A 23,208-nucleotide genomic window follows, 5' to 3' on the forward strand; every position below is an offset into this window, starting at 1 on the left:
TTAGTAAAACGGTACCCAGGTCCATTGTTTGTATAACACCTTTATGGCACTGATTGGTGACACGCGTATTGATTAGTGTATTGCATACAAATACGACTATACATACATACGTACAGTAAGGTAGCATTGACTTTACACCAAGGAAGTGAATGTGTAATGATACCAGTCGGGCAGCAAAGTTCAACTTAAATGAAATAGAACAACCAACTTATTTCTTTTACTTAATTAAGTAAATAAATAATATTTCATATTCTGTCTGTTTATAAATTATTTCTGTGTCATCTTATACAGTTTCAAGAATCAATCTTGGTTTGCTATTATAGTAATACTTTTATATCCTATTGCTATTTTATTGTTATAATTTTGAATGTGTTGATAAATATATGATGCATTGAATTTTATTATTAAAATTGATAAATATTTCCAGTTTTGTTCATAAAATGAGGGTTCATTTTACTCCAAAGTGATAAGCTAAATAGTTGATGTGTTGTATAGCATCTTTTTGCATGCTAGTATTCTTAAATACCTCCTTAGTGGTCATTTGGACCTCCTTAGTGGTCCTTAGTGGTACTTAGCGGTCCTTAGTGGTATTTAGTAGCACCCTCGCACGGTATTGGCCTCCCTTTGTAGAACAAATTCGGTGGAACAAGGATTTTTCTCTGTTAATAACAGGATTTAACTGTAGCTGTTGTGTCATGTACAAGCGAAACTTGAATACTATGAGACACGAACAAGATCAAAATGTATAGCGCTCTATCAAAGATTTCATTTATTTGTATTTCAAAGTAACTTTTCAAAGCAGCATCACGAACTTATTATCATGTTCTTGAAGTACTAAACTTATCACGACTTACAAGCTTTTGTTGAAATATATGTATATCTTGGTTGTTATAAATAGAAGGTTGTGTACATTAGTCATTGCATTATACATTGATCTAGTTTGAATAGTATGAATGAACTCGAGTAATAGTGTGTTTTTGCTGACATGTATGTACATTTTGTATGTATCTATACATAGATGGTTGTGTACATTACACATTGCGTTATACAATGATATATTACGTGAATATATACCCGTATCTTGTGTTACTGAAATTACTCTCTTTCTTGTTGATTTTAAAAAGTCGAGGTTCTCATTTTTTTTGTCATTCTCACCTGAGGTAAATACCTTTCTGTGTGAATCATAATTCACCATAGACACCGATTCAAAATTATAACATTATAAATATAATTCCAATGGTACTCGGTTTATACAATAATAACTGAAAGAATTGCTTTATATGTGTTCTCTATTTAAAAACATTTTGTTTGCAATTGTATTTCCCTGTTTCAAAGCATTTTGTTTGTAATTGTATTACTTTGCCCTAGATATGTTATCTGTCTGTATGTTTGTTTTTGAGTTGAGCCTGGTGAATGTACTTTACTGTTCATGACTAAATATAAGTCGAACCGGTAGAGACCAGACAAACGATTGTGCACTAGTCTTACCACCAAATGAATGACTTAGCAGTTTTTCACAGGGTCTCTATCGGTTTATTTCATGGTAAATTAGGTATTATTTTCCGAAGACAAAGATTTAGTCTAAATATTACTCTTGGTCTTATTTGTACCGTTTTACTCGGGGTTATCAAACAGATTTTTAAAAATGTTTCCTTCAGGTCGAGTTTACTTATTCAAAATCATGATTTTCATTTTATTCTTCTATTACTATTATTGTCCCATATGGACGTAGAGTCAAATCCTGGACTAACACAAAATGAACTCTCCATGTTTAACAAATTAGATTACCTAAGCGACATCTGCTCTGACTTTGACATCATTTGTTTAACTGAAACTCATCTTGATGAAACTATTGTCAGCCGATTTGTTAATTGAAGGTTTTTCGGAACCCTTAAGACGTGACAGAAATTGTTTCGGGAGTGGGGTTATTGTTTACCTAGCTGAATCTTTATACGGCAAAAGACGATTAGATTTAGAGTTAGGCACATGCGAATTAGTTTGGATAGAAATAAAAGTATATAAAATATCATATCTTTTGTGCACAGTTTACAGACCACCAAACTCTACATCCGCTTTTTGGCAACATTTTAACATTTCAATTGAAAAACTCTTTGAAATATGTCCTTATATTATCATATTAGGTGATTTAAATGTTGACTTTATCGACACTTTGTCTGCATCATACAGTAAACTTAATGAAACATTATCAATATATGGATTGACTAATGTAATTAAAACAGCAACACGCTTTGGGAACAGTCGTAACAGTTTACTTGACCCAATACTTCTAAGTGAATCATGTAAATGTACTGAAGCGTCTGTTATTAACACGGATGCGTCTTTAAGTGACCATGCAGCATGCACTGCAAATATCGTTTAATTTTTCGAAATGTTATAAACGCGACGTATGGATTTACAAGCGTGCTGACTTTGATCGCTTTAATGAACTTATAAGTAATACAAATTGGACAGTGTTGCTCTCTACATGCGGGTCTCTAGACCAAGCTTGTGAATTGTTTACAAAGATGTACTTAGAGTTTGCAAAAGGTACAATACCATCAAAAACAGTTACTATAAGACCGTCTGATAAACCGTGGATGACTTCAGAATTAAGACATGCAATACGATTGCGTGAAAGGTTACACAAAACATACAAACGATCGCAGCTTAACAGTGATTCAATTAAATTTAAGCACCAACGTAACACAGTTAATTATACGCGCAAACATGTCCGCTTACATTTTTACGAGAACGTTGATGGCATAATTGAGAGTTTACACGCATCCGATCCGAAATCGTACTGGAGATTAATAAAAAGACAAATAAACCTGGGTCGTGTAACGATATCCCTCCTCTTTTAGATAGTAGTGGAAATGTTATCATGGACAACTTGAACAAAGCCAATGTTTTAAACAATTATTTTAGTTCGATATCAACTGTTAACGACGAAAACATTGACCCCCCGAACCTCAATAAAAACATAATTACAACTTGTGCACCATTTACAATATCAGTGGCAGAAGTTCGAGATATATTGCATATTTTAAAACTTGGGAAAGCATCTGGTTGCGATGGTATAAGCCATTGTATATTAAAAAATACATCCAAAACAGTATGTGTTCCACTTTGTATATTGTCAAATATGTCTTTAAATCAGTGTCAATTTCCAACACTATGGAAAAAAGCATATGTAATTCCATTGTTTAAGAAAGGCGACAAACACGATTGCAGTAATTATCGCCCTGTTTCACTACTCTCGTGTGTTGGTAAAGTATTTGAAAGAGTATTATTTAAACATTTTTATAACTATATGTTGGCTAACGATCTATTTCATAGTTCCCAATCCGGATTTCGACCGGGTCATAGCGCCGTCTATCAACTGTTAGAAATGTACGACTCTGTATGCAAAAATCTCAATGAAAAGAAGCACACTTGTCTTGTTTTTTGTGATGTTTCAAAAGCATTTGATAGAGTGTGGCACAGAGGTCTTATTCATAAACTTGAAGCTTCTGGCTTTAAAAATGAATTGCTATTATGGCTTACTGATTATATCTCAAACAGGTCACAACAAGTTCTTATTAAAGATACCATCTCTGACAGTAAGCATATTAAAGCTGGTGTACCCCAGGGTTCTGTCCTTGGTCCTCTTTTATTCTTAATCTATATTAATGATATATCTGAAAATCTGGATAGTCTTACTAGACTGTTTGCTGACGACACTTCTATTGCGTATGCTTCTAAAGATATTTCCGAAATAACCGCAATTATTAACTCTGACCTTGACAAGCTTGACTGTTGGTCCAGGAAATGTCTTGTGTCTTTTAATCCAAATAAAACTGAATTCATTTTTGTGTCAAACACATTATCCGGAGAAGCGTTAAAACTGCAATTTCAAAATACCGTGTTATCATCATCAAACACCCATTAACATCTTGGGGTTACATTAAGTTCAAATGCCAAATGGTCTGACCATGTAAATAATGTTTTTGATTCCTGTTCAAAGAAAATAAATGTTCTTCGAAAACTTAAGTATATATTATCGAAAAGTAACATTCTTAAACTCTATCGAACCTTTATTCTTCCAATCTTAGAGTATGCTGTTTGGGACGGTTGTACTGAATATGAAAGCAATAGGATGGAACATTTACAATTGGAAGTTGCTAGAATTGCATGTGGGTTACCCCTCTTCTGTAGTAAAGAGAACTTATATAAAGAATCTGGTCTTGAACCCTTAGCTTCGAGGAGACAAAGGAAAAAACTAGTAACATTTTATAAAATTCACTCGCATTTAACACCCTCTTATTTATCAAATCTACTTCCACAACATGTCGGTAGTATATCACATTACAATCTAAGAAATCAAGGAAATTACTCTTTGCCAAAATCGCGATTAACTTCATACAGTATATCGTATTTTCCATCTACAATAAAATTGTGGAATGACCTTAATATAGACACAAGAGAAAAACCTACAATATCTTCTTTCAGATCAGCGATAACCCCACAGCCATTTGTGTGCCCAAAATACTATAATATAGGCAAAAGAAAAGTAAACATTGCTCACACAAGACTTAGAAATATGTGTAGTAGTTTTAACTACGATCTTTATAGATCAAATCTAATCGCTGATCAATCTTGTTCTTGCGGAGCTCCTTGTGAAAATGCGCGGCATTACTTTTTTGAATGTTTAAACTTCGCACACATAAGAGGACTAACTATAAGCAAATTGAACCATAACTTTAATGTTAAATTGTTGCTATGTGGTGAACCCAACATGTCTTTGGATTTTAATGAAATGGTGTTCAGAACAGTACAGACATTCATAGCAGGCTCAACAAGGTTTTAAATTTTGTATAAAATTGTCAATGACATGCATACAATGGAAGATAACTATTCTCAATAACTTTACAATTGTTAACCTACTTTCATGTCTATTTATCTGTGTATAATCTGTGTTAAACTAACTGATTATGTTATTGCACTATTACTAATGTATTTTAGTAAATTATGTTATATAATTATCTGGGAGAGGATCCAGATAATGTTGCAAAAACTTGTAATCCAATCCCATGCATATTTGATGCAATAAATACGTTTAAACTAAGCTTTTGTTTCCGATATTTGTGCTTACTAATTAAGTTATTTTGCTGATCTACCGTAAATAAAGTTTACTGTCTTGAACATTGGTATGTTTATTTCTTGAAGACTCGTATAACTACACTTGTTTATAACACAAACTGTGTGTTTGTAGAGATTATTATCAGAATGTATCATTTAAACGATGTATTGAGTTGAAGTTGTTGGCGCGACTTTTTTTTATCCCACTTAGTGTTTGTCAAATATTAAGAAACATGTTACGGTGTGTTGGCTAGGTTTTATTAAGGACGTATTGAGCTTTAAAGTATCTTTAAGTATTTTTTCCGGTCAATATTAAACATGATAATCGGATTTATAGCATGGTCTATATATTTTACATTATTTAAGTAAATATTCATGTGCGTTTATGATAGTAAATAAAAATAATCGTTACCTAACAATTGTTCGAAAGCTAATTATGTACTCACAATTACACTGAAATAACGCGTATGATGTAAATGCTCAATCGTTCTTGAAACACTCAATGGTATACATGCTGAAAATGCCTCCCCTCCCCCGAAAATTTTCTTACAGAGGAAGATATAGAGCATATTTGGTCATGTCAATGTAAGATCGTTTGTTAATTCACTCGTGATCATAGAAAATATTTTTTCACGAGTGGCGCAGCCATGTGTTGTGTAGAGATCGTGTACATCTGAATGGCAAAAATGTTGACAACAAACTGAGTATACACAATTTATATTGTGAAATGGTGAAACGGCCGCACTGTTGCTCTGACGCCCGATACACGACCACAACTAACCCTCATTCTTATGGCTCTACCATCAGTATTGTAAATTATCCAGTAAATCTTGATGTGCATCCTGAATACACAATTCAAAAAAGATCAGCACTTACAATTATTATGACATTTTATAATAGAAGAAAAGGCCCGCAGCTGTAAATATCAAGACAGGATATAGCACAGCTAACGAGGCACCAAGAGCCGAACGTTTGACAAGCGGAATACTAGAGTCATTAAAAGGTAACCCAGTCAGGGGCGGGATACCAATTCCATATAAAGTGAACCCAGAAACGGTAAACTGCGACTCTTTTCCATCTGAAACATAGTGTTGTTAAATACGGTTGATATTAAATTTAATATGTTCATGATTTATGTTTTGTCTAGATATTAATACCAATTGATATTATTATGAATAACAGTTTGCAGTGATCTATAAAGCGAAATTTCATTATTTACGGATACACATGAGCAATATTCGTTAGAAGCAAATATGCAAACGTATCATCTATTATTTTTAAAGGGGCCTTTTCACAGATTTTGGCATGTTTTGAAGTTTGTCATTAAATGCTTTATATTGATTAATGTAAACATTAAATTTTAACAGCTCCGGTAAAAAATCAAAAATAAAATTTAAAAAGGAAAAATAAAGTAGCCCGCAGCAGTGCTCGAAACAGTGACCCTCGGAATCCTGAAGTAAAAACGCATTAGCCAACTGAGATGCGTATTTTATACGTTATATAAGCAATCTTCGTAGCTTCACAAATTTAAACGACAACAACAGAACTCTCCAAATTATTCAATCGTTTCGGGTTGCAACGCTTTGTAATTTTTAGGTTTTCAAATCGTCAAAAGATGCATATAATGGTTATATTAGACCATGGCAAATGTTCAGTAATACTGTTTCCTCACTAATATCATAACTAAACCGAAAAATTGGGAATCTAAAACAACTTTTTTCAATTTTGTCAATTTACCAAACAGTGAAAAGATCCCTTTAATCTACACTTTAGGTTTATTGAATTCCATGTTAATATTTTTCAATTTTTAATATCGTTAAAGTAACCTTCAAACGAACCTTAAAAAAATAATATTAAAGTGTGCATTACATCAGATTCATTTTAGTGTTATTACCAGGCACATCCAGCTCCACAGTCCAAACTCCTGTGCCGTCCTCACCCCAGAAGTTCACAGACCGCATCCATACATCCCTGACAACATCAGCAGAATTTACTTGACCGGTGTCGATGAGAACAGAGCGCGTGCCACTTGGTGAAGTCAGCAGAAGCCTAGTGCTACTAGGATCCGTAACTCCGAACGTTACACGAACCCTGACATCTTCGACCTTGGTAACACAACCTGAACCGTCCGCGCAGGTGACATTGATGGTGCACTTATTCGTGTTGCAGCTTAAATTTAAAAAAACACACCATAACTTAACGTTTTTAGTATATTTAATGTATTTATATCCAGCATCCCTAAGTTGTGATTCTGCAGCTCTCGTGTTTCTTAATCTTTGAGTGATTAAATTGTAAGCGAATCTAGTAATAATTATCTTAATTGCTTTTTATTTTCAATAACGGGATTGCGAAGTTATTGTTTGTTTAGTATTGAATCGATTGTGTTTTTAAATGAAGTCTGGACCAAGTATGCAATTAGGTTAGCTATCAACCGGTTTAAACCACCAATCTTTGCATTGAACGCTCCAAAGCGCCGTTCATATATTTAATTATTCTCGTAGTTTCAATGTCGTATTGTTGGTTTTGATTTGTCTTTCACTAGGGATTGGTCATTTGCGTTAATTAAAAGACTATGAATCAAGAATTTCACTCCTGATATTTTGTCTTAAGTTTTATTTTATCTCTATGTATACATCAGATATACATTTAAGTTGTTTAAAACAACGCGTCTTACAGTAAACGTGATTTTGCTTTCTTAATGATTACACTGTCTATACATGTATACCATCATGATAAGGAAGAGAAGTGCGGATGAATTTGAACCAACGTAAATATAGACTAAGCCGGTTTATACAAATTACCGGAAAGTGCTTGGCGACGTCTTGTCAACGACTACCAATGACTCTACCGGCTTCCAAGAAGCTGCCAACGTTGTAGCTTTCTGTGCATTGAGCAAACCAAATCCAAATACACCGTGATCTGAAATTTATTTATTTATATTTTATTTAAATTTCTATATTGTAAGTATTAAAAATAGCTAAAAAATAATGAGAAACTAATTAAAATCATTTCCGTTCCCGTCAACTCACTGCTGATGCTAGGATAATTATTGTGAAATATTATTTAACCGCGTAAAATTGAACACATTTAAACACACACAAAATATCTAAAATACATTTACTTACAGAAAAACCCTGCCCCGTTCCGATGGAAGTTAGCTACCCCTTGCGTCACGCTCTGATGTTCAGATGACCTTACAAGTATGTGCATAACATCTCTCCGCGTGAGTTGGGGACTGTATCAAAAGTGGTGTGTATTACTTTAAACTCATGTGAGAAAATGATCCATTATACAATTTATGATAACATGACCGCAAATAATAATGAGGTCTTATTTTTCTTTGTTAGGCGCGAAAACGTCTCAGTGTAAACATACTCAAGACGTTACAAGCATGCAGAGTTTGAAACTATGTGATGTAATAATTAACAATACACTGTAAGTCCCAGGATTTCAAAGCAATTGAGCAGACAGAATATAATAACAAACACATTACTCGCGTTTTATGTACAATATTAGTTGAAAAATAATTAAACAATTCATCATGACAAAGCTATTAGCAAAACACCAGCTATATAGTTATCAACTATAAACGATCTAACGCTAAATAAGTGGTAATGTTTGGCCAGACACCTGCCTTCAAATAAACTAAAAATTAACAGTAGAAAAACGCAACTCAAAATAAATTTGATTGTTTTGAAATATGTATACTATTAACAGATTTACTTAGTTTGAAGCACAAGTGCAGCGATTGCAGAGACGATGGCTGTCGCAGCAGATGAACCTCCGAATTTTTCACAAGTCATGCCAGGTTTCCCGGATGTTGTCATCTAGATATTTTGGGACGCAGTTATTCAAATTTCTATGCGATTCATATACATGACATTGCATGTGCAGCGAAAACTTCCTCTCAATCAGAATATGATTAACTTCCATAACATGTATATAATCTACAGGAAGGGACATTTTCATTTTGTGTATCCATCAAAAAACCCAAATAACGGAAGAAAGTGAGAAACGTCAGTTATATTCATAAAAAAAAACACTGAATAAAATCAATTATTTTTTAGATTACAATTTCTCAGTAAGATGTAAGTATGACAACGTGTACATGCTCACCAGACTTTTGGTATTTACGGATTTTCCTGCAGACATGGCGGACGTAAGCACGGCTGCGCTGTTGGAAACTGTATTGGGTACACTTCCATTGTAACCAACACTGCTGACGACAATGGTGAAGGGGTTGTTTGCAAGGCCGTTGCCTAGTTCACCCGATGGAAACAAGTAAAGAGATCCTCTACCATATCGTCCCTAAAATTTGACATAAGGTGCATGTGTAGTATTTGATACATATGTTATATTCTTATAAGATGCATATCGAGCACAATGTCAGCATAGGTCTACCTTGTGATTTAAATCTTCAAAACAAGTAGTTCGTATATAATTGCCACCAACGTGTAATGTCCAATCTATATATATATACATGTACTATATGCACTCGCCCAAAACTAAAACGTTTGTCATAGTAAAACTAGAAAATAACAAAGAATGGACTCCATGGCATAATTCTATTTAAGTATTTAAAAATCAAAATATTTTAATAGTTATTAAACGGATACAATATGATCAATGACAAATTATTTTGAATATATCCGACCAAAGTATTAGACTATTAAAAACTGACATGTTGACTGAATTATAAGCCCTTACATTGATCGAGCCTTTCTCAATCGCGTCATTAATGGCGAAATCGCTTTCTTGAAATTGATCTTGAAAAGCAAACCCATTGGTAAATATGGATATCTTATTCTGCATGAAGGAAAGTCCGGACGCGACATGATCCATCGCCATGCAAGGTCTGCACATCCTTAAAGCGTCTACAGTCGCAATTTTATATACTGTAATGAGGAAATGAACAATGTGTTAATTTTGTTGTAATATATTGAAATAATCACAATACATTTGTATTTCGAATGAAGAAAAATGTGAATTCTCATATTCTTGTCTTGTTGCCTATATCCGGAAGCTCAGTTTTCATGTCCAAATTAGTATATTGTAAGACACGTTACCAATGCCCTTTATGAATCATACTATTTATACGGGAATAATGAAACTCAAACTCCAGGAACATTAATTATCAGTCGAAAAATTAATTCTATCATACGCTAGACGTTTACGTAGAGCAAGTGACCAAAGGAGAAAGTGAAAGCTTGAATAGGTTTACCTGCGACTTTGGCTTTATTGGCGATCCCTTTATCACACTCATATCTGGTGTCTCCGGACGCAGCAATAATACCGCACATATTTGTACCGTGACTATAATAAGCAATTAAATGAAATCCATATTATATATAATATTAAAAGATCAGGAGAAAAGACAGTTATACCCCAGACACAAAACCTTAACCTTTTCATACTATGTGAATACAAATGTTTTGGTCACAGTAATTACATACACACGTATTTACCCACTTTGAACACATTAAAAGAAGAAGTTGCTATTAACATGAATATGAGGAATATTTAGCTCGCTAAGATAAACTTTGCGTTTGCCTTTATGCAGTATACATTTATTTTAGTTTCGTTATGGTATATAAAATGACGCTCTGAGAAAAGAATAATACGAGGATTGCTTATATAAAGTATAAAATTCATCACTCATTTTATGAGCACGGATGGCCGAGTGGTCTAAGCGTTTGACTTTTACTCCAGGGTTCAGTGGTTCGAGCTCAGTTGAGGGTTACTGTTTTATATTATTTTTGTTTTTTACTGGAGGTTTTAAGATCCAATGTTTACAATTATCAATATAAAGCATTTAATGACAAACTTCAATATCTGCAAAAATCTGTGCCAAGGTCCTTTTAACGTACCAGGGTGCATTTTTTTGCTAAATAGAGTTCACATGTTCCCAATAAATAATAGCGAGTCATTGGAATATTTTATTCAAGTTAAATCTCAGACGAAAAATAAAAAAAAATACGTTAAAAATAATTATACTTAGTTTAATGCATTCAATGAAAACAATACATATACTATACTCGGCATAAGACAAGAATTCCTTGTAGCCCATTTGATAGTCTGGCCTAACGTCGGACGATTGAGATACAAAGTTTCGACTCAGCTCTTTGTCCTGAAAATTTTAGAGATTTTATTCAAGATTTTAGGCTTATACAATTCTATTCAAACCAGTTCCTTGTCAATTGTGTAAACAAAACCAAAATACAGTAGAACAGAAATTACATGTCCGACAATTGAATAATATTTTGTTAATAACTTGTGTTAATACTGTTAGCCATACTCGAATTTTGATTAAATAAACCCCGACATCTTGAAGACATACTGTTAAGCATTTTTTTCAGTCAGCAAAATAGTTCAAAGGCTTAATGTATGTACACTTACTCTCCACGGAGGTATTTCACGTTGTTCATTGGCCTATCAAAGCACCTTCATATAAAAGCCTTCCCCATAGCGGACTGAGCAATGATTGTCAGTGTGTTTTTTTTATTCCAACAATATATTTATTTAACCTTATCAGACGGCCACACCACTAGGACCACACTGGGACCTTAGAATGGTGACAATTATAGAGAATATTATGTGAGTTTGGGATAAATATCAAGTTTATCATGCGAGGCTTAGAACCGATGTAGCGCAAGGCTTGCCGAGCGCTAACATGGTTCGAGCCGACCATGATAAGCTTGATCTTTATCCAAAATTCACATAATATTCTATTTATCATATTATTTCCTCCCTATTTTCCATCAATAATTATCAAATATCGCATTTTTGACGATTTTATCTTTCCGAAGTTGACAAAAACATATTCTCCAATTTTTGAAAAAAAAACAAATCTGATCTGAAAATTGCGATAGTATAAAGCTAAAGTTTATACGAACGTTGTTATATTATCGATTTTCATCTGGTAATAGGATAAAACAGATTACAATATCCCAGATTTTTGGGGGAGGGTGTGGGTGAGAAAACGTATAAAAAAGCATTGAAGAGAAAGTAGCAGTATAATTTGTAGACTTACAATACATTCTGTTAGGAGTTCGTGTTTTATGTTTACACCAACATCTAGAATTGCTACTGTGATTCCCTGCCCAGTTCTGTTTTCTGCCCATGCTTCTTCTATCCCCATGCCAAACTTCTGAGGTCTAGAATTGGCGGTTAACGCCTGGTAAGGATTGATAATGTTATCATTCATATATGACAAACAAACTAAATGTCATTATACATATTATGATGTTTCGATCACCATATTTAAGTTATGTATGTATTGATTAGGAATTATGCTTATTATCTTACATCATATGTAAAATGCAAACATTTGAGAAATATAATAATTTAATTTGTTTCTGTTTCGTACAAAAAGCTCAGTCGAGTTTCGAAGAAACGCAGAGATACGTACATTACCCATCCTATACGCAGAGATACGTACATTACCTACCCTATACGCAGAGATACGTGCATTACCCATCCTATACGCAGAGATATGTTTATTACCCATCATATACGCAGAGCTACGTGCATAACCAATCGCATACGCAGAGATACATGCAATACCCATTTTTTACGCAGAGATACGTGCATTACCCATCATATACGCAGAGATACGTATGCAATACACATTATATTCGCAGAGATACGTGCATTACCCATCATATACACAGAGATACGTACATAACCCATCATATACGCAGAGATACGTGTATTACCAATCATAATACGCAGAGGTACATGCAATACCCATTATATTCGCAGAGATATGTGCATTACCCATCATATACGCAGAGATACGTGCATAACCCATCGTAATCAAGATAGTTTTTTTATCTAATATGAGCAAAGATTGCAGACCGACAATCTTACATACTTGTAAGTGTTCCTCGTCGCTTTGTACAGCTTTCAACGACACTTCTTTGACTTGCTCTATATTTTTTATCTACAATAAATAAAAAACATGTTACTTCATAACATATAAACCATGAAAGATATTGTAAGCGATTGTTTCCCCATTGTAAATAAATAATTATCTATAACTTTTAATATGTTAATTCCTAGTACACGTGTGGTACAACAACACATGTTATTTGTAAATGAACATTTTCATGCCTACAAGTAATTGTAGATAAAACTTGCTTTAATTAAGGCCATCGTAAAATTCACATACATTCTATTTATGTTGAAATTTTCAGTATATACTGATATTAGAAAATTTAATATCACAAATTATTAATGGAAAGAGTTTATGCATGAAAATACATATAATTTATGAAATCTGACAAAACAATTATTAACAATAATTTACCCATGTATGTCCATAAACCATTTACTTAAAGAAACATTTATAAAAATAAGAGTTACATTAACTGTTTTCCGACTTGACTATATCATAAAATGGCTAGATAGATTTATTTAGGTTAACTTTACTAGCAGAAAAGTGCAAATGTTTTTGCATTACATTACATTTCGTTGTTCATACGCATATTTAAATAAATAGACTGTATGTCTACTGTATATTAAATAGGCTATATAATACATTCGATATAAATATGCCTTATGTTAAAATAAAATAACATTCAATTGTTTTGTGCCCTTTAAAACCCTTTAAATTTTATGAATTATTTACGGTGTTTGATTCAAATAGAATACAAACATAAAGCTTCGTTTGAATACGGTGAATGGTTGAATAACGAGCTACAGGCTAATCGTTTTATCTTAAAGAGTTTATTATTATCTATGGTGGCATAGAATAGCCGAGCGATAACCACATAAGTTTCGGGATAATGATAACGTTGAACACTTAAGCATCTTGTTAATTATCCTGCATCTTATTAAACTTTGAAATATTTTTCTCGGTCAGTTATTTTTCTGCTTAATTCAAATCTGGGCTAGTATTCACCAACCCATTCTTGGACATAAGCATGAAGAATTAACGTAGACCTAATGCATATTTCTTCAGAATTTGAATAGACGGGGGCTATCATTAGTGTTTATGTCATAAGCGCACTATTCTATATGACAAATTATATAATTTGAGGTGTCTAATATAAACATTAACGAAACAATAGAGGCTATTTAGATTATTAAGTTTTTTTCAGAGCATTCTTTATTTTATGACTCTAGTCTAAGAATTGATTGGCGAATATTGGCCCTGGCCTAAACATGTCACAAACTTACACAATCATTTCGGACCAAAAAAAAAGACAAAAATGGGTAACAGAAATATTAACGTGCTATGATGTACGTACCTAGATAAAGATCACGAAAAATATCGCGTTATTCAAATAGTACGCGAGACTTCCGGTTCGAGTAAAGTATTGTCCTGAGTATTATCGTGTTAAGATTTACATTGCAAGCTGACTATCGCAATAATTATAGCCAACCTTTATTAGTACTTAAAGGGGCCTTTTCACAGATTTTGGCATGTTTTGAAGTTTGTCATTAAATGCTTTATATTGATAAATGTAAACATTAAATTTTAACAGCTCCAAAAAAAAATCAAAAAAAAATATTAAAAAAGGAAAAAAAGTAGCCCTCAGCAGGGCTAGAACCAGTGACCCCCGGAATCCTGAAGTAAAAACGCATTACCCAACTGAGCTTTTCTGCCAAGCATACATCATATGCGTATTTTATACGTTATATAAGCAATCTTTGTAGTTTCATAAATTTAAACGACAACAACAGAAATTTCCAAATTATTCAATCGTTTCGCGTTGCAACGCTTTATAATTTTTATGTTTTTAAATCGTCAAAAGATGCATAAAATGGCTATATTAGACCATGGCAAATGTTCAGTAATACTGTTTCCACACAAATATCATAACTAAACCGAAAATTTGCGAATCTGAAACAACTTTTTTCAATTTTGTAAATTTACCAAACCGTGAAAAGATCCCTTTAACAGGATTTTTTATCGTTATTTAGGTTTGCGATAGTGCATATATTGCGCAAGACCTCGGACTCATAACAACATGTGTCGGTTATGTGGGTAAGCATTTACAAGAAAATGTAACTAATGTCACTTTGAGGCATTTTAGATCATATATTTTTAAGTTATTATAACTTATATAAATATTTTCGTAAAGTAATAACTTGTTATTCATATAAATCTCTCATTTACTACGCAGAATACACGAATATTTGTCGCGAACGCTTACTAGTTAACGTATTATATTTCTCGAAACTTATCACTGTGTTTAATCCGTTACGTAAGTGGTTGAAGCGAGAGTACAGTGGTTTACGGCGAGAGTTCAGTGGTTATTCTAAGACATTTCGATTTCACCATAAACATACAATGCTGTTGTTTTCAAGACCATACATGAGGCATCTTCTACTCATCAACCGCAGGTAGTTTTCTCTATGTATTTGATACATATACAAACCAAACGGACTGAACCATGTTTAATTACAGCAGAATCCACGTGCATTTATCTCGTATTTTTGTTTATATCGAATATTTAAGTATCGATATACTCAAATTAACATACTAGTATACGATATCAGGCTTAAATTCTTATAGATAAAGGAAAAAAATGAAATAAGTGTATGAAGATACCTTGCCGTTCGCATTGAGCATTGTTTGATGCAACTTGTCCGCGGGTAAAGCTCCACTCATATTCCGGTGCCGAAATACGTATATTTCTGGCATGATCTACAAAACATATGACGTGAATAATCAAAGTACTGACTGGTGTGACGATGCTTTTGAAGAGGATTGATATAAAAGCATCTATTTAAGTTGATCTACATCACCACAATTGTGTATGTGGGTACGAAAATTTTGGGTAGGAAAAAAATGGTTACGAAAATTTTGGGTACAAATATTATGCAACAAAAATTGGGTACGAAAAAAGATTTGGTTACGAAAAAAAAATTGGTAGGAAAAAAAATGGGTACGAAAAAAATGTGGGTACGAAACAAAATTGGGTACAAACAATGGGTACGAAAAATGTAGGGTAGGAAAAAAAATGGGGGTACGGGGAAGTAGTACCCGTGGGGAACTTGATCCATTCAGCGAAACTGGGAGGTGGGTTACATTCTCGATCAAATATAACAATAAATATCTTTAAAAAGATATTCAACGTGTATTTTCTGTACCACTTATCTTAAAAAACGTTCTGTTACAGTAAAACATGTGTGGGTTATAACATTACGTTTCAGCATATACATTCAAAACTTGACATGCTCTTTTATTACACAATGCTCTTTAATTTCACATGTATATCATACCATACTTTATATTTCGTTGTTTCCTTTCGTAAGTTAATGATGCTATGTGTACGGACGTGATTTCACATGCCCATGTGCATGAACATATAGTTTTTCTCTTTTGACATAGTTTTTTTTCTCTAATTCAATAAGCTTAGGCATGTTTGTTCGTTAAGTACGTCAATAATTTCATGATGATTCCCGAAAGTAGTTATGAGCACATAGTCGTAAGAGCACTTGAATAAATCTCCGCGATAATACCTAATATGTGTTTAAAACAGCAAACAATATCCAACAAACGAATGAATTATCAAACATAGTATGTGCACTGATGTGGCTCTGTAATTTCTGTTTGAAAAGTTTATTAAATATGCAAAATGAGATAGCACGCATAAGAGCGAGTTTCACAGATGTCATAAGGCTATGATGCTGTTTACGGTATATACCACAGTCGCTACAACGTTTACAAATGGCAGGTTCGAAATCATTCGTTTTCTTTACACTCATAATCGCGTTGAAAGTTAATTATACACGTTTTAATTCGCAATTTATTTACTGAATCACGACAAATGTCAATTACAATACAGAAAATGCATAGTTGTTCCATTGATATATAAACATAAAATGGATTGAATATAACTGATTTAAAATTAACGTTTTCAAACTATTATTAAATCTTTTCCCCAGAATATGCTGTCCTATTTATAGCTGAGCTTCCTATACCTTTATCAATGATAATCAGCGAGGTATGCCGATTAGAAAAATCGAGCTATCTGAATCGGACTGGCTCGGTCTTTTACATAGGTCGCCATTGTGAAGAATTTTGTTCATGGTATGATAACTTAGACGAGCTGCTTCGCAGCATCGTCAAAAAGCGAATATCATGATTTGTTAAAATATTTATTGTACAAACTCTATAAATATTGGTGGGTTGTGTATAGTCTCTTTATACCCAAAAATGTGTCGTATTATTCGTAGGCTCTATATGTAATTTTACACTTAATCTGCAAGGAACCCAGTGGTTTATTCATGTTTATAATTATTATGTAGACAAACCTAAGTGGCGGGTGTATTGATAATTTGTGCATTAGATTGCAACTTTATACGGATCACAGAAAGGAAGCGGACAACGACAACAAGCGAGGCATGGTATTGTAATGCGCATGGGGGGGGGGTGTTAGAGGGTTAGATTTAGGCTTAGGGTTAGTGTTAGGGGTCGGGTTAGGGTTAGGATTAGCCTTAACCCATACCTTAACCCTAACCCGACCCCTAACACTAACCCTAACCTAACCATAACCCAGGGTTATCTCCCCTATACCATGCCTCGCTCGTTGTAATTGTTCTAATCACAGAAGAACATTCATTCAATTCTCCAGTGTATGATACTAGATACGATTACACATTTGTTCGTGAAAACAGAACCCGTATAACGTAAATTGTGGCGTAAAAATGTTTATCAAACTTGTAACATGAATCTTATGATTAAACCAGTTATCTTCACTACAAAAATTGTATCAGGTTTAACGCTATGTTAGTCTGAAAAGTTATGGGTTATCTTATTTGAAATTACAAAGTGTGATTAGAACATATATATTGTCATAAACAAATGACAATTAAATATGTTATATAAATTTGCTTTAATATTTAAGTCATGAGCATTGATGTTGAACGTATAGCTATTTATAGTATTTATAACCAATTGGTTTAACAATAATACGTCGTCTCATTTTACATTTGCTCACGCAGGAAATTCAACACGAACAATTGGGAAAAATACTGATTCAACATCACGTAATCTAGATTTTTGTATTACGCATTCACATAGAACAGTTGTTGTATTACATTCTTCCCAACCAGTGTAACATCGTGTAAGTTATAAACGGATAGTAATAATAACAGTAATGTGCATGCTATTCAAATGAAAGTCCAACCTCTAATAACACGAATACTAAGCATGATAGACTATCATACTGACCTCGTTTAAGAAGGAATAGTCTACTTTGAGCGCTTTCTTCACATAGTCAACATCCACTGTGTTTATTCTAAACATGAATCGATCAGTATACGTCCATTTATCACCCAAAACATTTGCATAAATGGAAAAATCAAATATAAACGCGATTAAAACGAAGGTCCACATGTCGTTCGATTTAAAGCCTTTACACAAACTGTGCACTCATCTAACGCGTGCGCTGTATAAAGAATAAATGGATGTAAACTGATCCTGATTGTTTATTTGACAACTCGTGCCAATACGCTCCTCAAGTTTTCCAGTATATTCAACTCACAATACTTGTTGGTTTGTTTTTGCTGAATGAATATTGATTGTTATTATACACTTCTCTTTTGTGTAGTCTCCAATTAAATTCGTTAAATGGATGTTTAACAAGGTGCCTGAACCACGTGACTTTTTCGGCTATGTGTGGGACAATCGGATGTAAACAAAACGTAGCTTCAGGTAACGTTTTTGATAATTTCTTCATTATTTCAAAACCATTTTCAAAAAAACAAAGACGAGTTCCAGGTCATTGTCAAAAGACACAACTTTGGTAAGTTTGCGCTAAATTAATTAAGTTATTTTTCCAAAAAGTGCAACCGCGTGCTTGAAATTACACGAAGTGAAATGCTATGTGTGGTATAATTTCTTATTCGATCAACAAAAACGTTGATTACTATACATGTTTGTATATGACAACTTTTCATTGATCAAGATATCAGTACGTCTCTTGAAGGTGCTTCCAAAAATACTTTAATCTCCCTGAAAAGAACAAAATACAAATGAAATAAACTGTTAAACTTAAAAAAATAGCATGCGTGATATATCAGATAGCTCAATAGGATTTAGATACAAATACATGATTTTCCAGAAAAAAAATGTTATTGATCCTAGTGTCTATTTGTTTAAAACTGCTGTATGATATCTTTATGCTTATTTAATAACTATCGTTACAGTCAAAAATGCCTGCACATTCCTGCTAAAAAACACACAACTAACACTTTTTATAGTTTTGTTGCAATAATATTCCCATGACATCTTGCACAAACAATCCTTACGATTTTGTGTATTAAACAAGTGCATTAGTTGGCAGTAACAATTCACTGAAAATTCAACATTTTGTAACAGTCAATTTTATAGAAACAAACAAGAAAAAGTTTGCCCAACGGAACTATTTTCCTGTCCGTGCGTGGGTGGCTTTGTGTTAGGAGATCCCTGACCGTGTTTTCACCACTGCCACACTGTTCGCAAACAAATGGCATTCTAAAAGTTAACAAAATATGAATATAAGTTATCGACAATCACGATAATTTTGAGTAACATGAACGTAGGATTATCATATTTAAGGCGCGCGAAACACTACCAACAATGTTTATTGACCAACTTTTGTTATTCAGACAGACTTTAAATATTATTGACGTTAATGTCAATCTTTCGATTCTCTAGTTTAGTTTGTATACCACACATAGCATTTAAAAAATTTGTCCCACACATAGCATCATTACATTTTCATACACACGCCCCGAATCAGATGTATTTACGCAAACATACAATGTATGTAGCTTCTCTATGAAGAATTACAATGTCCGCCCTATTTTTTAAACCCTCGACAATATTATAATCAATGTTTTTGTTGATTGAACAAAAAATATACCACACATAGCATTTCACTTTATGTGTTTTCAAACACGCGGTTGCACTTTGTGGAAAAAATACTTATTAAATTTTGCGCAAACTTAATAAAGTTGTGCCTTTTTAGAATGACCGGGCACTCGTCTTTGTTTTTTTGAAAATGGTTTTGAAATAATGAAGAAATTATCAAAAACGTTACCTGAAGCGACGTTTAGTTTACATCCGATTGTTCCACACATAGCCGAAAAAGTCACCTGGTTCAGGCACCTTGTTTAAATTAGTTGCAATAATCCAACTCCCAGCTAATGACCGTCCGGGTCCTGGGGTTGCAACTGGTTTCGCGATTTACCATAGCAAAATCACCGCCTGAAATCCGGGCGCTCATTTATTGGTAAAATTAGCAACATAAACTATTTTCTGGCATGAATTAACACAAATAGATCGTCAATATATCTATAATGAGCAAATTAAGATAACTTACATGATATGGTGTGCTCGAAGAAGAAAGATTTTAATCAAAGTTTCAAACACGTCAACCGTAAATGTAAATGTCAACTTGTTTGCAAATGGAACAGTTTTTATTAACCAATAGAAAAATTAAAGGAACGCACGCGGTGTGTTTACAACAACATATACCAATAAACGGTTTACCTATGCTTTTCTCCGAACATACAATTTATGTTTTTAAGAAAGGTTATTTTCAAATATTAAATATTTGTTTTAAATAGACAGAAATTTTATATATAATTTGTTCAAATTTTAATTAATACTTATGTTAATTGTATATGAATAGCGGTCAGATCTGCCGTAAGGGAGTTATAATACAACATCTACAGTAGCAACATGTATTAGCTCTAAAGCAGACAATTGCTTTTAGCCATATACAAAATAGAAAATAACAAAAGTGTAATGCATGGATTATAAGAATTATGATTTTCCCAGGCGATTTTAGCCCAGCGGGCTTAAATGCATGCACTTGAAATTCGCACAAGCGCTTGCTGTCTGCATTCGGCCAATGTTCAATCAAAACATGCACGCTCTTATCAGCGGTGTGTGCATAAGGGACTTAGATAACATGTATGAGCGATTTACGGGTCGTTCATGGGGATCAATTATGGTGTTTGTCCCCTAATAATGGCCGATAATGATCTATTATTACCGGTACATGTGGAGTAAGAGCAATTAAAGATATGCTCAAATTGTTTGTTTGTTCTATTTTAATTAGTTTAAACCTATTTATTGTAGCCCGATTGCATCGAAAGCCGTAGGCTTATATAAACGCTCTCGAGTTCGTTTCCTGGGACTAGAACCAGTACTTGGTGTCTTTTGGGGGAGATCGAAGGAACGCTCACAGTGGGGTTTTAACACGTGACTTCCCGATCTCTAGGCGGACACCATATCCACAACGCCACATCGATCTTTTAAATATTTTAATTTTTACGACTATTGCAGAAAATAAAAAGTATAAAGAACTTGCTTCAAAAACAAACCGTAACTGATGTGTGTTGCGGTTGTGCGTAATTTAAGTTATAAATACAATTAATTGGAATCAAACGTCTTAATTGATTGCTCTCGACCATTTACAGTAACATTACTACTCAAAATCATAGAACATTTCATACAATTGTTCGTAAAATAAACTTAACCAATTAAAAATCAGTGTTCTTTATGGCAATTGTCGAAATTTCAACGCCAGATGTGGACTGGTAAAATAGATGTTTGTAGATACAAAATGCTCGTTTTCATTATTGTTTTGCATATCTATTCATACGACACAAGGACACTAAAATGGTGTTCGGTGTCGTATGAATAGATATATTCGCGGGAATTAATTGTGGCCACAAATAAATAAACACGAGCATTTTGTATCTACAAAAATCTTTGTAATCATATCACATCTAGCGTTGAAATTTTGGATATTGCTTTAAGGAACACTGATTGTTAAGGTGTTAACTTTATTTTACGAAATACTTAACGAAATTTTCGTTTATTTTGAGCGTTATAGAGACTTTAAAATGTGTTCTCATTATTTTCTTAACGGTGACTATAGCTAACAGTACCAATATTTAATATATTCAGATCCAATAGATATATAGTTTCTTTCATATTTGCGAAGTTCGCTATATACCTGCAACACATTTTTCTTTAGTCTTTGTGCATGACAGAATACAATCTAATAAACGACCAGTAGTTGGAAGCAAGATTTTCCATGGGTCACAGATGTTTTTCATTTTTTTTGCTTTCTGTTTTTTTGGTTGTTATTTAATATTATAAAATATGACTTGAATGAAATGAACTGAGGACAAATACATAAATATTAAAAGAAATGTTGTGATTTGGTAGCTCCAAAGTAGTGTTGATTTTGATTTATAACATTTAGAAAGTATATAAAGAATTCGACACCAACCGCCTTCCGCAGTGCCTGACCAAATTCCTGGGGAAATGCCAGTTTATATATATATTATTCGCTTGTTATTCTTGTTTGTTAATCATAACATTTTAATCAGTGACAATAATCAAATGAAAAATCTCTCCAAAACACCAACACATCCGCATTTTGCACAGCAACTCGAACAACACTGACAAAGATCACACTCACATACAGAACAATTCTTTAAAACGCAACCTTCCCTAACGCATAACACACTTTCACCATCTCTTTAGTCAACAAAGTCTTTAATACAGACAGCCTTAAGCACTCAACACTCTTAAACGTCTCTCTCAGTCAACTGTCTCCCACTAACGAACGACCATACGGATAGACAACGGCAAGGGACGGGTTCTATATGCTTTTATTTTAATATGTATTCCAATATTTACACACATTATCAAAGCTTTACAATATGTAGAGTGGATGCTCCGAAATCCGACCATGTTCCTGATTCCGAACAAAATATAAATTTCTTATCCAATCATATGCCGTAAAAGATATCAGAAATCTGACATTATTATTTTGATATCACTTCCTTTCTCGTTCTTTTCGGTGCCATTACGAGTTAAAGGTGCAGCTAGTTTGTCTGAAAAATACATTGTCTGATATACACAGCCTTCCGGTGATTGAAATTATTTGATCGCTAATTTTTTACACTTTTTTGCTAATTCAAAAACACATAATTTTGTTTCATTAGCGTTCTATGAAAAATAATAATCTAGAAACATGTTCTGATCATGTGTGACACTCATGATCAAGATGTAGAGTTGTTTTAAGAAGGAATCGAAAGTGTTCGGAATAACATACCACATTCAAGGAC

General features: G+C 33.4%; 1 protein-coding gene across 1 annotated transcript; it reads right to left on the reverse strand.

The window, feature by feature from the left end:
- Window positions 1–4,723: 4,723 nt before the first annotated feature.
- LOC127846432 (endoprotease aex-5-like) lies at window positions 4,724–18,728 on the reverse strand. Its single transcript, XM_052377675.1, has 13 exons — window positions 18,305–18,728; window positions 15,677–15,772; window positions 12,992–13,060; window positions 12,149–12,292; window positions 11,154–11,245; window positions 10,340–10,431; window positions 9,826–10,013; window positions 9,235–9,426; window positions 8,842–8,945; window positions 8,244–8,353; window positions 7,920–8,037; window positions 7,013–7,287; window positions 4,724–6,196 (listed from the first exon to the last, which is right to left on the reverse strand). Exons 1-13 carry the CDS (start codon window positions 18,467–18,469, stop codon window positions 6,000–6,002), a joined length of 1,842 nt encoding a protein of 613 aa, XP_052233635.1. The 5' UTR covers window positions 18,470–18,728; the 3' UTR covers window positions 4,724–5,999.
- Window positions 18,729–23,208: the final 4,480 nt, after the last annotated feature.

This window comes from Dreissena polymorpha, chromosome 9 (genome assembly GCF_020536995.1).
Source record: "Dreissena polymorpha isolate Duluth1 chromosome 9, UMN_Dpol_1.0, whole genome shotgun sequence".
Lineage (NCBI taxonomy): Eukaryota > Metazoa > Mollusca > Bivalvia > Myida > Dreissenidae > Dreissena > Dreissena polymorpha.

What these genes read in the sequence shown, in the direction of transcription:
- LOC127846432 (XM_052377675.1), bottom strand. Translation starts at nt 18,469, where the DNA reads ATGTGGACCTTCGTTTTAATCGCGTTTATATTTGATTTTTCCATTTAT. An exon ending in GAACGGGGCAGGGTTTTTCT is followed by an intron (nt 8,038 to 8,243) that starts GTAAGTAAATGT and finishes AATAAATTTCAG; the next exon opens with ATCACGGTGTATTTGGATTT. An exon ending in ACGTCGCCAAGCACTTTCCG is followed by an intron (nt 7,288 to 7,919) that starts GTAATTTGTATA and finishes TTTAAATTTAAG; the next exon opens with CTGCAACACGAATAAGTGCA.